The sequence below is a fragment of the Crinia signifera genome, chromosome 11, assembly GCF_055691185.1.
Source record: "Crinia signifera chromosome 11, ASM5569118v1, whole genome shotgun sequence".
NCBI lineage: Eukaryota > Metazoa > Chordata > Amphibia > Anura > Myobatrachidae > Crinia > Crinia signifera.
Genome location: NC_139227.1, coordinates 57406904 through 57422326, shown reverse-complemented (window position 1 = coordinate 57422326; position 15423 = coordinate 57406904). Strand labels below are relative to the sequence as shown.

Here is a 15423-nt window from a genome sequence, read left to right as displayed (position 1 = left end):
ATCACAGTAACAGAGGTTAATTAAAAATCAACCCAAATATATAGATACAGAAGTACCAACACACTCGCCATTCCTAGGAATGGGGTGCAAACAGCACCCACATCCCATGGTGGGGTGCGGTGGCCTGTGACCACACACTCTAGTAAATACAAACACATACACAATATACATATATTACACAAAGTAAGTGCGCAAGTCCCACAAATGTCCAGTTCCAATAGGGTTAAATTGAACCCAAATCCAATCCAAGATTCCTGCACTTTAGTCTGTAATATGACCGGCAGCTCCTGATTACACACCCGGATTCTGAAGGTCAATCAATCTAAAAAACAAGCAAAGGAGCGCTCCATAGTGCAATATGTTTGGTAATTTATTGACATAAAATGGCTTTTTAAGAACACATAAAAGCAATGGGTAACGTACTCTTTCTGACGGTTGTCACAACCGCAGTGTTTCACCACAGCAGGTCGACGCTAGGCCACGCCCCAACGCATTTCATCATCAAAGGACTTCGTCAGAGGGCTGGCCTAGCGTCGGTCAGATCCCTCATTATAACAAGCGTGCACCCATTCATTAGGCAACATCTGTGCATATTCTAATTCTGATAATTGATGTGGTGCTAGTAGCATCTGAGTATCAAGCTATAAATGAATGAAGGGTGAACCGCATGTCACAACAAGTAACCATACAGATATTAAATGTATTAAACAACCTTCTTAACATAAGATACAATATACCCATACATCAAAAAACATTATAAAACATAAAAAAAATATATGTATAAATAATATATTTTAACCACCATTATATTTTCATAAAGCGCAATATTTGTCAAGTCTAATTATTCATAATCACGCTCCAGGATTAATTCTGCTATTTTGAATCAGTGTCATCATCGCATCTCCCTTCAGCGGGACTGTATTCAAAACATATATATTATAATACATCTAGACATATTTACCGTCTCCTATAGGGTAAGCACTGACAGAGACACATCTTAAAGGCGCAGATCGCATTAATACTCTATTATTCTGCACGGAGTATCTACATTTTTTCCCATATTACGATACTTCTAACATCGATATTTTCAGATATGGGGAACCCGTGTTCTATTAATAATTTTGGCTGATGCCATTCTTGCTCAACCATATCGAAACAGACAGTATTTTTCCTAAAATTTACCAACAACAATTTCTATAGGAAAAAATTTCGCAAAAAACCTTAATAAACAGCAATTATAAAAATCTTTACAAGAAAACTTTCTTACAAAAAACTTTTTACAAGAAATAACCACTTAATCGTACAACAGGATACAAACTGACTGTGAGTTATCATCTCACTTTGGCCCTTATTCTGATCGGTGCGTACTTTCCCGAATTCTTACGTAGCGGTCCGCACGCCACGCTGTGCGGACATCGTCCGTAGAAACGCCCCCCGAGCCTCCGCATTCGGACGGACTCACTCTTTAAGAAGAGGGCGTGTGTACGGACAACATACAAACCTTGCGTGTGCTGTGGACACGAACAGATTCTGCACGGTCCTACAGCGTAAGCACGGTCTTACCGCGTCAGAACGTATGGGAACCTGGCCGTACGCACCGATGCAGTGTATTTACGCACAAATCACCACTATTATCATAAGACCCAAATCTGTACCATGACCCGCTTATGCAATTAGGTAACCTCATTAAAAAGGGATTGTTTTTAATGGTCATCTATTATTTATCTAATTGTTAATTAAACACTTTACTACCACTTTAGATTAACCCTTTCATCATGCTAAGTTCACAACATTTTTTATTGTCCCTTTACGCCCATGTGTTATGTATGCATATGTATATACCTTTTGCACCTTACATAAATAAACACCATTATTTATACTTATATACTTATAGTTATACTTATACTGTAAAATAAAACAATAACACACAGACCACTTCGAACTTTCAACACAAATATTTATTATTAAATAACAGAATATGAAACTATTAAAAAATTCAGAGCAGGGGGGCGTGGCTTGGAACTCGAAGAGGACGGCTGCATGGCGGCTGAGCTCCGTGCTGAAGTCGGAATAAACGCCTCTTACCGATCGCCTTCTCGGAGTATCCTGCCCTACTGAAACACCGGACGCCCTCCCGGTGTGCGGAGAACCGACAAGAGATCCCGACTCCTCCCTGGGCTACCGAAAATAGATCCCGACAGCTGCGGCCTAACTACAGTCTACTCCCACAGACGCTGCGGCTCCCCGCTCCCTGCTTTATCAGGCGAGGCTGGACACTCACCGGAGATAGGTGAGGAGACACAGCGGGCGGATCCCCGAGACCTCATGGTGGAAAAGATCCCCTGAGCTGACTGGGGCTCCGGACTATCGGATCGGGTTAGTGACGCAGCGTTCCTTCCTCCCGCAGCGCCATCTTGGAAGGTGGGCTGATTAAAACAGCAGCAGCATATTATCAGCTATCAGCTTAACCCTCTAAGCCTAAACACAAGGGAAGACCTATAGGCTGTATCGCAGTTATACCCTGATTGGGACATTGTGAATACCTATAAGCTGAATATTCTTGTGGCGTCCCTGGGGAGGCTAAGGACATACCACAGTGAGTAATGCAGTAAAACTGCTCCCGCAACTCCGCCATCTTTTGCAAGTGCTGCACATGAAAAACTACTATATAGTTTTCCCCCCTCTGTCTCTCATCTAACCCCTACTTATATCTAAAGACATTGAAGGAGACAAGGCAACTCTTTGCATACGGTGAGCACCAGTGCACTAAATATTTAAGCAAGATAGGGCTGGTTACGAATCTTTGCTAACTACACTAGATAACTTCCAATAAAGACTAGTGCTTGAATTGCATATCTTATACTCCAGATCTGCTATTGCAGCATAATCTCTCTGGGAAAATTCTCTGAATCACTTACAAAAACTATGTGATTCCACAATGTAGGTCCATTTAGGAAGGACTTCCATGATGCAGTGAAAATAAACCTACTTATATGTAACTATACGCACTGGATTGGAAAAATCTATCCTAAAATATGCTATCAATCATACACGATCTTTAAGAAAAGTAATGCTACATATACTGTGGGTAGAAAAGACCACCACTGCCACCTTGAGGATATATCAGAAATAACCTGATGTTTTTTTTTTTTTTTCTCTCTAAAGACCATCTTATATTGCAGTTAAAATAAAAGTGACTTTATATCTGAGACCTGTATTTGTGAGATTAAAGAGACCGGTAGGGTCTATTTTAATCTTGGCTTTCTGTGTTCTCTTTCTGCCTCCTCTTCTGCCTCTCCTTCTCGAGATCTTTTTGGGGTAAAGTGGGTTAGATTTTCGTATGGATTGTAATCCTGCCAGGTTCTGGACTGAAAAACCTGATCTCTTTTATTTCTATAGTTTGGGGTAGATTCAGACACTGATTGGGAAATAGGTCTATTGTCCCTACTTGAGAAGTTATTATTGTACTGTGGTCTCTGTTCGTAATTTCTCTGAGTTGTTCTATCATTATAATTATTTTGTCTATCTCTATAAGTCGAATTAGATGGTTTTCTAGGTCTAAAAGAGGGGTGGGGGCGTTGTACACGGGTTCCTTGATTATCTTGATTAGTATCATTTTGAAATTTGTTCTTATGATAGGTCCTAACTTGACCTTTTTGGTAGTCATTCTGGTCTCTCCCTCACTTCCGTTTTTTATTTGAAATTAGTTCTCTCTCAAATCTTTCAACTCTATTATTAACCTGTTCATCTTTTTCCCTAAATACTGGGTTATCTTTAAAGGGAAGTAGATCATCTTTTATTTTCTCTATTTTTACCAATGTTTTATTCACCATTTCCTCTCTATACTGTATAAGCATTCTCATCAGGGCGTATGAGCAGCCATCCAGTGTATCGTTCCATTTCTTTGATAATTCAGGGTTATATATTATTGAGAGATGTTTACAAATTCTCAACCCTCTTGGGATTATCTTAGCATCTAAATATTTCTGAAGGGATATACTATCCCTCCAGTTCCTCATCTCATCTTTTAAGAGATCTTCCAAGTTGTAAAATAATTTGCTCATATCTGGATTAACACTGGTTGGTGGCTCATTGCCTCTGGGATTAGAATTAAATGAGGAGAAATAGCAATCCCTTCTCGTTTTGCGATCGTTGTAACATTTAAAATCACTCATTTTGTTCAGCACAAAATTCACACAAAATAATAATAGAATGAAGTAATGCTTCGAATATATATAAAATTTAGCTGCCTTGGACAAGCAAAGAAAAACTGGATAGGGAGGGGAGGTGTGTGGGTGTTGTGGAGTTATGCACTCCTACAATAACCACCAGTCCCGGCGCTATTAGAAGAAACAATAGTTGGATAATAAATTTGTCTAAAATAATTAATTCACAGCTGCTGCAGGTGTTTAATGAGTCTGCTGGGGACTCACTAGAAAACAGAGAAAAAGTTGGAAAAAAACACTTTGCGCTGCTCAGTGGATAATCAAATATGTGTGAATTTTTGCCGAGCAAAAAGAGTACTGGACACACTTAAACAATTTTAAGCTTTATATAAAATTAAATAGATAAACATACATACAAAACATAATACACAATAAATTATTAAAAATAAATTAGCAAGCAAGGTGGCGTTGGTGGATTATAATAATCAGAAGGCTGATGATAATATGTTTTTTTCCGGATTAGTAAAGATGAGTTAATCAGGAGTTAATTCCTTATGCTGGTTAGGTGACTTATGACAGACAGATGATATTTGAAGCAGTTAGTGGAAGCACATGAAAAGCCGGTTAGCGAGTAGGTGGTAAACGCATAAAGTCCAGGCATATATGTGTATCCTTAATTAACAGTGGCAATAATGTATCTCATCCTCTCCTCCTTGTGGTATTTTTGAGGTAGGCAGGGAGCCAGATGTTTCTGCGGCTCTACCCGGGGGTGGTAGATGGTGATGTCCTCCGGTTTGGAAGTCTGTCCACTTTCAGTATAGCGGGGTAACCAGCGGGATGCACAAACTGTGCGCTTGTAAGTATTACCGTGTAGTACGGGTAGCTCCGAGTCCAACCCCACCCCCCTATATCAAAATCAATTCAAAATAATGCTTGAAAGAGCCGTTATGGAGGACGCAATATCCAAGGAGGAGTCACACTTTCTTTTTCCTGAACACCCTGTCACTCCCACTTTTTCTTTTTTACCAAACATACACAAGAATCTCACCACACCCCCTGGGAGACCTATCATTTCTGGTGTTGGTTCCCTCCTTCTAATTTGTCTCACTTTGTAGATTTTCACCTCCAAAAATTTGTCACTTCACTACACTCCCACATCCGAGATACCACGCATATAGTCAATAAAACTCATGAGTTACCCTGGACGGACGGGTGGGCTTTTTTCACTCTGTCCAGGCACTCTACTCAAATATACCTCATGAGCAGGGCATCACTGCTATTCATCATTATTTTGATTCGGACACCCATATTCCACAAACCAGAATTTTTTTTATTATTGAGTCTATCTGTTTTATCCTCACGCACAATTATTTTATTTTTGATGACCAACACTTTCTACAGCAACTTGGAACGGCCATGGGGACCAGATTTGCACCCAGTTTTGCCAACCTCTATATGGGTCGCCTAGAGGAAGAACTTATATGGGGCGGCCCATATAGAGAGAATCTGGTCCTTTATGGCCGTTTTATTGACGACCTCTTCATTATCTGGAGAGGCGGACAAAATTTGGCACAGGAATTTATTAATTTTCTCAACTCCAACACCTATAACCTCACATTTACTCACAACTTTAGTTTCACTTCAGTGAATTTCTTGGATATTGCGTTCTCCATTCAAGACGGACTTTTGATAGCAGCTAATTACATTAAACCGGTTGGCACAAATAATTATTTGCATTTTGAGAGTGGCCACCACAAGCCTTGGATCTCTAATATTCCGAAAAATCAATTACTATGACTTCGTCGGAATTGTACACTAGATAGTGATTTCCAGTCACAGTCGAAAATCATGCTGGGACACTTTAAAAGACGTGGTTATCCCGACACACTACTAAAAGAGGCTCTTAGACATGTAGAGATGGTCGAAAGAACAAGCCTCTTAAAAGTGAAAGATAAAATACATAACAGAGAATCCTTTTGTCATTGGGGGAGAATCCCTAATATTTAGTTCTAAATTTAACAATAATTCACAAAATATCAAAAAGATCATACTAAATAATTTCGAGATTCTCAAACACGACAAGGTTCTACAATTATTGAAAAATTATTTACTCATAGTGTTCCTCGCCACTTCTCTCAATACCATAATGGTGACCCAAGTGGACTCACCATCATGGGTATTGAACATATTGTCAACACCAAGAGAGGTGGCGACCGATTCTGGAAACTCTGCGTGGCAGAGTCCTCATGGATATTCAAACTTGATACTTTATGCACCCAGGGAATGAATGAAGCCCTGGACCTAACTTGTCTGGACTAATTAATGCCATCTAGATCATCCGCATTATACCCATTTATCTAGTTGCGGAACTCCATAAAATCTCCTCTAGATCTAAACTCGTTTTACATTCCCAAAATATTCATGTCAATACATAACAAATGTGTAGGATGTTATATATGGGCTGTTACTATCTATTTGTTACACTATATCCCTTGTATTTCTTTTGATTATTTTATATGCATGTGTTCTTGTTTCTTTTCTCATATTTATATATGTATATATATGTATTAGAATCTATGCGTACTTTCTATCCATGCCATATTTTATATATCTCCCTCCTTTTCCCTAATAAATGTCTCTTGAATCTAGTGTGTAAGCTCGACTCCACATAGCCGACAATATAACAAATTCATGTATCAAACAACTACTAAATAACTGTAATTATATTAACTATCGGTAGCTCCACTCCGGACAAACTGGGTAGACTGGCTTCTACTACTGGTGCACAGTTCTGCGACGCCAGCAGTTTGCAGTCGCCACTCCCCCCAATCCCTCCGGACTTCGGATATATGGCAGCAATCTGAATTTAATGTAATTGAGACTAAGTATCTCGAAACTAATAAATTAATGATTACTATATGGTTCTCTCTATATACTTTTGTCTATATTCCTCTGCATATATATGCTTATATTCATTTCATTTATATACTTCATTTTATTAGATTATTATTCCCCTTTATTAACCTGTCACTGAGCACAGATATGTATAGGAACGAAAGATACTTGTATCAACTTAGAATCCTCATTATAAATTACCCTAAATTATCTCTCTCCTCTATAATGCTACATGCATTGAATATAATTAATTAATCCATTAACTTTATGACTAATTTGCGATCCATATACCTACTAATGAATTCTGTTTTATATAAATATTAATGTGTTACATTGTGACAATACTGGACACACTTCTTTTATGTAGATTTATATGCTATTTAACCGTATAGAATTAATTGACTATTAATTAATGAAAACCAAGCCCTATAAATATCGAAAGGTGGAGACCAGAAATTGTCTTGAAAAAGTCTCTAGTTGTCATAGAGACGAAACGCGTTGACGTCATTGGCTGATTTCCGGTAATCCCTCTCACAGTTGTGACGCTGCGCTCCTGCACCCGGAGCTACCCGTTCTACTCGCTGTGACGCTGCGCTCCTGCACCCGGAGCTATCCGTACTACACGGTAATACTTACAAGCGCACAGTTTGTGCATCCCGCTGGTTACCCCGCTATACTGAAAGTGGACAGACTTCCAAACCGGAGGACATCACCATCTACCACCCCCGGGTAGAGCCGCAGAAACATCTGGCTCCCCGCCTACCTCAAAAATACCACAAGGAGGAGAGGGTGAGATACATTATTGCCACTGGTAATTAAGGATACACATATATGCCTGGACTTTATGCGTTTACCACCTACTCGCTAACCGGCTTTTCATGTGCTTCCACTAACTGCTTCAAATATCATCTGTCTGTCATAAGTCACCTAACCAGCATAAGGAATTAACTCCTGATTAACCCCTGATTAACTCATCTTTACTAATCCGGAAAAAGCCATATTATCATCAGCCTTCTGATTATTATAATCCACCAACGCCACCTTGCTTGCTAATTTATTTTTAATAATTTATTGTGTATTATGTTTTGTATGTATGTTTATCTATTTAATTTTATATAAAGCTTAAAATTGTTTAAGTGTGTCCAGTACTCTTTTTGCTCGGCAAAAATTCACACATATTTGATTATCCACTGAGCAGCGCAAAGTGTTTTTTTCCAACTTTTTCTCTGTTTTCTAGTGAGTCCCCAGCAGACTCATTAAACACCTGCAGCAGCTGTGGATTAATTATTTTAGACCAATTTATTATCCAACTATTGTTTCTTCTAATAGCGCCGGGACTGGTGGTTATTGTAGGAGTGCATAACTCCACAACACCCACACACCTCCCCTCCCTATCACTGATGTCATGCACAACACATGTGATAGGCCTATAAATAGTGGTTTGATGCTAGATTCATTTGTCTCCAGATCTGTATTGTGGCCGGGTCTAAGGTAAGCTCTCCCATGGTCATTGTAGAGATGATATACATTAACAATGTAAGGGTAATAATGTATACATTTGTTCACATATCAAAGATTTTTTGGTCAGCAAAGGCTTGTTAGCATTAATGATTCATGTTAGCTGGCCACCATTTAACACACAGGTGTTAAACCTGTGGGCCACCATATATTGGTGAACTACATGTCCCATCAATAGCTGAAATGTGTCCCATACTGTTACAGTTCACAATGGAGGCTATTCATGTTACAACATTACCTTTCACACCATCAGAAGGCGCACACTTTGATGTCCCATGCATTTTCACCTAACATATTTCTTTCAATTTGTCATTCATGTGTCTGACTACATGATTTCATGATCAATTGTTCTTACATATAATACTTAATTAGTGTTTAGGTGTTAAATGTAATAGAGATATTTGTGTTTACATAGTTGTGTGGTGAGGTAATATTATTGTTACATCATTGTAGATCATTATGGATATTCGGGACTTGACTGGGCGGCCGTCTATTGTACGTATGGATTCATATAATTCTACTCATTTTTTGGGATGAGCATTCTTTGCATAGGTGTTCCATTTCATTTGATCATTTTATTGTAGGTTGCTGAAGCAATGATGGACTTTGTGGCTAATGGGCTAAGGGCACTTGCGGCTCAACCCACTCGTTGCCCAAGGAGGCCAGGACGTGCAAGAATCTTTCACACACGGGTGACACTCTTTGGGATGCCCAATGATGAGGTACTTACTAGGTACCGGTTACCCCCACATGTCATTCTAGATATACTCTCTTTAATTGAGAGTGATCTAGAACCTTGTCATGGGCTCACGACGGCAATTCCGCCTCACACTCAGCTGCTGGCTGTCTTGCATTTCTGCACCTCAGGATCATTCCAACAAGTAGTGGCAGTACTTGCTGGAATATCCCAGCCTGCTTTCAGCAGACTCCTGAGGCGTGTGACGTCAGCCATGTTTAGGCGCAAGGGATACTTCATGGCCATGTCTTTTGCCCAAGAGACCCTTCACAGAAGCCAGAAGGCATTCCATCAAATTGCTGGCTTCCCTAATGTGATAGGGGCTGTGGATGGCACCCATGTACCATTTGTGCCTCCATCACGAAGTGAGAAGATCTATAGACCGAAAATTGTTCCACTCACTCAACGTGATGGTGGTATGTGGCCCATCCATGGAAATTCTCGCCTTCAACTCGAAGTTTCCCGGAAGTGCCCATGACTCTCATGTTATCCGACAAACCGGGATTTGGCAGAGACTCCAAGAGCTTGAAGGCCGTGATGCGTGGGTTCTGGGTGACTCCGGTTACCCATGTACGCCCTGGCTGCTTACGCTGTACAGCTCCCCAGCACCAGGCCCACAGGAGGCATTCAATAGGGCGCATGTTGCCACCAGGCAAGTGGTGGAGCGCTCAATTGGCCTGTTAAAGGGTCGATTTAGAGTGCTCCACCGGACTGGTGGTGACTTACAGTATGCGCCTGAAATGGTGTCGAGGATTGTGGGCTTGTGTGCCTTCTTTCACAACATAGCTGTGCGGCGTGAGATACCCTTTGATGAGTGGGATGTTCCACCTGAGCCGCTGAGTACAGCTATGCGATGCCAAGCTATAGCAAGCGTTGCTTGGCGGTGCGATGTTTTAGCCGATTCTTGTAGCGCATACACATTGTGCATGTCAAAATGAATAATAAAGTTAATACCAAATACTACACTTAACAACCAATCACAGGACATGAATATTTTTCATGCGCCATTGCTAAAATGGCTTCATCTCAAAGAGCAGCAGCTGCTGGCCCTGGTCTCCGTTATGGTGCGGAGGCTGGGGCAGGCAGGTCCCTATATTTCAAATAGGGACAAGCGCCGGGCCTACGTTGCAGCCCGGCGCCGAATATTTGCGCGCACAAATGTGCGGAGGACCGTCGCCCAGCTGGAGAGGCGATGGTCCGACCTGCGTCGGCGGCAGCCGGATTTACTCCAGCTTTTGAGGCGGCATCTTCAACGCTGTAAGTATTTGCGCAAAACACACATAATTAACAGTGAATGTTTTCATATTCACATTATTAAATAATTATATTACATGAGGTCAATTGGGTGTTGATGATATAGAAATGGCATATACTATATGGGTGATACTTCCTCTATCACATGCATTAATGTGGATATGATATGTACTTGTTATAGTAATTAGAATGTCAAATGACACTCAACCATTTTGTTTGTTTAACCCACAGCGCGGGAGAGAGCCAGACAGGCCCGTGAGGAGGGTCAGGAGGAGGCCCCGGAGGTGGCCCAGGAGTTGGAGGAGGCGGGACAGGTGGATATGGAGGAGGAGGAGGATGAGGGCCGCCATGAGGTGGAAAACTTCACCTCCACTCCCCCTACACACACCCCTCCCCCTAGCCACTCAATAACCTCCTCATTCCCCCTTCCTTCCCCACCCAGCTACCCTGGTCATGATGAGGCAGACCTACCCCTACCTAACTACCCACCACCCAGCAACGTTGTGCCGGAAATGGGTGTGGAGCTGGCAGGCAGTGGTAAGTAGACGTAATGCCTCATTACTGACTTATTTAGGTACAGTTTTTATGTCGCACAGCTGATTACATTTTGCTATAATATAGTAAAGACTAGTCCAAACAAATGGATAACAACAGACACACTTTGGGGTTATAGGGCCATGCTGCAAACGTGGAATCTGGAGGCTCATGTAGGTGATGAGTGTTTATTTATGGAGGGTCTTTCTATACAAGCACAAATAAAACATCAATGGAGTATGGCCAGGCGTGATTTATAATGGAGTCACAAGTGGCCAGTTCCCCTGGGCCCCCCTCTAGCCAGTGGGCCCGTGTTGTTGCCATGTATATTTGAAAACTATTATGTAGGATGGATATACCTTAGAAATTGTTTGGTGTATGGAAGCGGATTAGTGCTGCACTTCACCTATCTGGCAATGTGTCAATGATTCATGAAGTAAGGGGTAGAGGGACTAGCCTAGCCTTTTAATGTGGTATCTATCTATCTATCTATCTATCTATCTATCTATCTATCTATCTATCTATCTATCTATCATGCAGTTTAGCTATTAAGCAGTGACATGCAGGTTTATATGTATGGCAAAATGTGACAAGTTCTAGTGGATGTAGCTTTCTAGGACATTGGTGAGCGTTAAGTCAGGACAAGTGTGAGTGAAGCTCAAGTGTTGTTGTGATTTTGATACATACATTGGCAATTTTATCAGTCACATATTCTGTAGTGTAAGCCACTGTGCGTGTGTGTGGCACCATCATAGTTTTTTTTTTTTTTCATTAGAAACACTATTGCCTATGTAATTGTTTGTATGTATGATTTATCATGCTGTAGGTACTTAAGATTTACTGTACAAGGTCTACCTGAATAGCATAATTAATGTTGAACCCCCTTTAACATGCCCACAGATGACCAGAGGGAAGAAGGCGAGGGTGTGAGAGGGGCCCTCCTAAGGCTGCGCCAGCACCTGCTGATCCTGGCTGCAGATGTGCAGGACCTCTGCGACCTCCTGCTGTGAATTTTTTTTTTGTATGTAAATAAATTTTTGATTGAAAGTTAGAAGTGGTCTGTGTGTTATTGTATTATTTTACAGTATAAGTATAAATATAAGTATAAATAGTGATGTTTATTTATGTAAGGTGCAAAAGGTATATACAGTATATAGATGGGTTTATTGCATACAAGTGTTTGAAAGTGAAGGGTAATGTAAAAGATGTACATAGTGTGTTGATGTGTATGTGTGTGTTTGCATGTGAAGAATAATTTATGATGTAATATGCATACATAACACATGGGCATAATGGGGCAAGAAAGAGTGTTTTGAACTTAGCATGATATAAGGGTTAAGCTAAAGTGGTAGTAAAGTGTTTAATTATCAATTTGAGAAATAATAGATGACCATTAAAAACAATCCCTTTTTAATGAGGTTGCCTAATTGCATAAGTGGGTCATGTAACAGATTTCAGTGTTCAGATAATAGTGGTGAGTTTGCGGAAATTCACCGCATCGGTGCGTACGGGTACGTTCCCGTATGTTCTGACGCGGTAAGACCGTGCAGACGCTGTAAGACCGTGCAGAATATGTGTGTGTCCACCGCACACGCAAAGGTTTGGATGTCGTCCGTAAACACGACCTCTTTTTAAAATGTGAGTCCGTCCGAATGCGGAGGACCGGTGGGCGTTTCTTCGTACCATGTCCGCACAGCGTGGCGTGCGGACCACTCCGAAATAATTTGGAAATATACGCACCAACCAGAATAACCTCCATAGTGACATAGGGGAAAAGATGCAAACAACAAATGTGTCATAGGATGAATGCATGGTAGAATAAATACATAAATAGCTGAATAAACAAACGCTGAAGTTCAGCAAGCCTGTGGATGTAAAAGCAGGATAGTGACATACAACACTGGACAACCAAAAAGGTGACATACTAAAGTGGCATCCGGTACAGGTGACAAAAGGGCCAGATAAATTATAAAAAATAAATTATAAAAATAAATTCCAATTCAGGCGGTCATTTAACCCACAAGGTGCGGCACTCAAATTAAATGATCACGCAATGCATCAGTTTACTTCAACATTTCAATCATGTTAAGATTTTTCATCAGGATATCCTGACGAAAATCTTAACATGATTGAAACGTTGAACTAAACTGATGCATTGCGTGATCATTTAATCTGAGTGCCGCACCTTCTGGTTTCTTACATGCTGTATTCGTGAAGGCACCGGGAAACTTTATTTCAAAAGCAGAGTGCCGGTCTGCCAGAGTATGTGTGTATATATGTATGCATACATACACACACACACACACACACACACACACACACACACACACACACACACACACACACACATACACACATACATACACACACACCTTGCACTAGGATAGCAGACAGGGTATTCTGTATGCATGTAATGCTGTGTGTTTTATAGAGGAAATAACTCAGCTAAATGGAGGATCTGACTTTACTTGGGCCAGTGAGCAGGAGGAGCGGAGCAAGCTGTGGGCGGCCCGGCACAGTGCCTGGTATGCCGCATTAGCTCTGCGTCCAGGGTGCCGGGTAAGTTCTCCCCGATGGCACACATGGGGGGGGGGGGTTTGAGCAAGTGAACCCATTATACAGGATATACCCATGCCTACACACATGGGAGGGGGGAGCGTGTGGACACATTGGGGGAAATGTACAAAAAAATCGTATTTTCGTATGGTGTATACGTATTTTTGGCATTTACTATGCCAAAGATACGTATTTTCGTATTCTTAATGATGGGACATTCGTATTTGTATTTACAAATACGAATGAATACACCATCAAAAGAATATGGCAGAAATCACCATTCAAAAGAATGGTGGTTCCTGATTTACTAAGTGGGCGTATTGATAATACGGCCGCTAATTCGTGTAAAACGGCCACGAATATACGGCAGGAAAATACACTTTATTTTCCTTTCGTATTTGGCAGAAGCCTGCACGGATCAGTCAGATCCGTGCAAGCTTCCCCCCACAGCTGTAACCAGCACCAGGCTGAAAGAGCTGGGGCCGGTAATAAAAAAAACTCAGGAAACCCAACAAATATCCGATTTTTTAAAACCAGCCCCAGGCTCCAGGTCCGGGGCTGGTTCCCAAAATACGGGGGACAAAATGACTAGGGATCCCCCGTATTTGAAGAACCAGCCCCAGGCCAAACCAGCTAGCAGGGTAATGTCACAGCCGGGGGACACTTATTATATAAGGTCCTGTGGCCAAAACATCACCCTACCGACCAGTCAGCCTGGCCAGGGGCCCTGGGGGAGTGGGGACCCCCCCCAATAAAGTGAGGTCCCCCCCCTCAATGCCCCTGGGCGGTGGGCATCGAGCTGATTGAGTGTAAAAAAATTGAAATAAACTATTGTTTAATACTCTTACCACCTCTATATTATTTTAGGGGGATGATTTTAGGGGTTCTCAGTTTCCTGTTCTTTTCAAGTTTTCTTCCCGCATCAAAGACATAGGAAAAAAATGAAAAGAGTACAATAGTGTAGCAAGTCTATGGTAGTGCAGTTTTTCAACGGGATCCCAATATGTTCCACTCTGGGGTGTGATGAAATTATTTTCTTATGGGGTCACCGTGGTGCTAGAGATGCTGGTTTCTGCTTACACTTGCTTACATAAAGTAAGACGCCACCATACACATAAAGGTTTCTTTTCACCGTTTTCTCATCCCCACCTTCTTCTCTTATCCTTTCCTCTCAGGTAGGTTTATAAAATATAAACAAGGAGGAATGATATCAGTATGTACTAATGAGGAGGAGTTTCGAGTGGATTTTACCCAACGGGTCAAATTACCTACCCAATGTGTCTATGGGGTGTGTAGATAATTTTTAGAAAAGGGATCACCCTTGTGTCCTATAAGTAAGGGTTGCTTACACTGTGCTTGCATAAAATAAGACATCACCATATACATAAAGGTATCTTTTCTTTAGATTTCAAGTGGATGCTCACGTTTTTGCTTACTTGTGATTTTTGTGACTCCTCACATCAAGGTTTCTTTAAATGGTTCTTTGATCCAAAAAAAGGGAGAGATGCTTCCAAATACTTGGCAAACTCAATTTATTTTAAAATGGAATAATAAAAAGGCAAAACACTGGAGTTGGAAAACGGGCCGTACAAAGGGTAAGGTGACCGGAACACACTCACCCAAAAGGGTCCTGACCAATGTATTTACCCAAATAAAAGACACCAACGCGTTTCGACTGCTGTCTTTATCAAGGTGTACTTAGCATCACTCCTACCACTTCTTTTATACCTGAGGGGAGGAAGGACATCCCATCCGGGGTGTGTC

At 41.2% G+C, this 15423-nt stretch overlaps 1 protein-coding gene across 2 annotated transcripts in view; it reads left to right on the top strand.

Annotated features, from left to right (window-relative positions):
* LDHD (lactate dehydrogenase D) overlaps nucleotides 1-15423 on the top strand; it is a 205408-nt gene that overhangs the window by 104482 nt on the left and 85503 nt on the right. For both annotated transcript variants that reach the window (XM_083165381.1, XM_083165382.1), the window contains exon 8: nucleotides 13535-13662. In XM_083165381.1, coding sequence (XP_083021507.1) covers nucleotides 13535-13662 — 128 coding nt within the window. The remainder of the gene's footprint in view (nucleotides 1-13534; nucleotides 13663-15423) is intronic.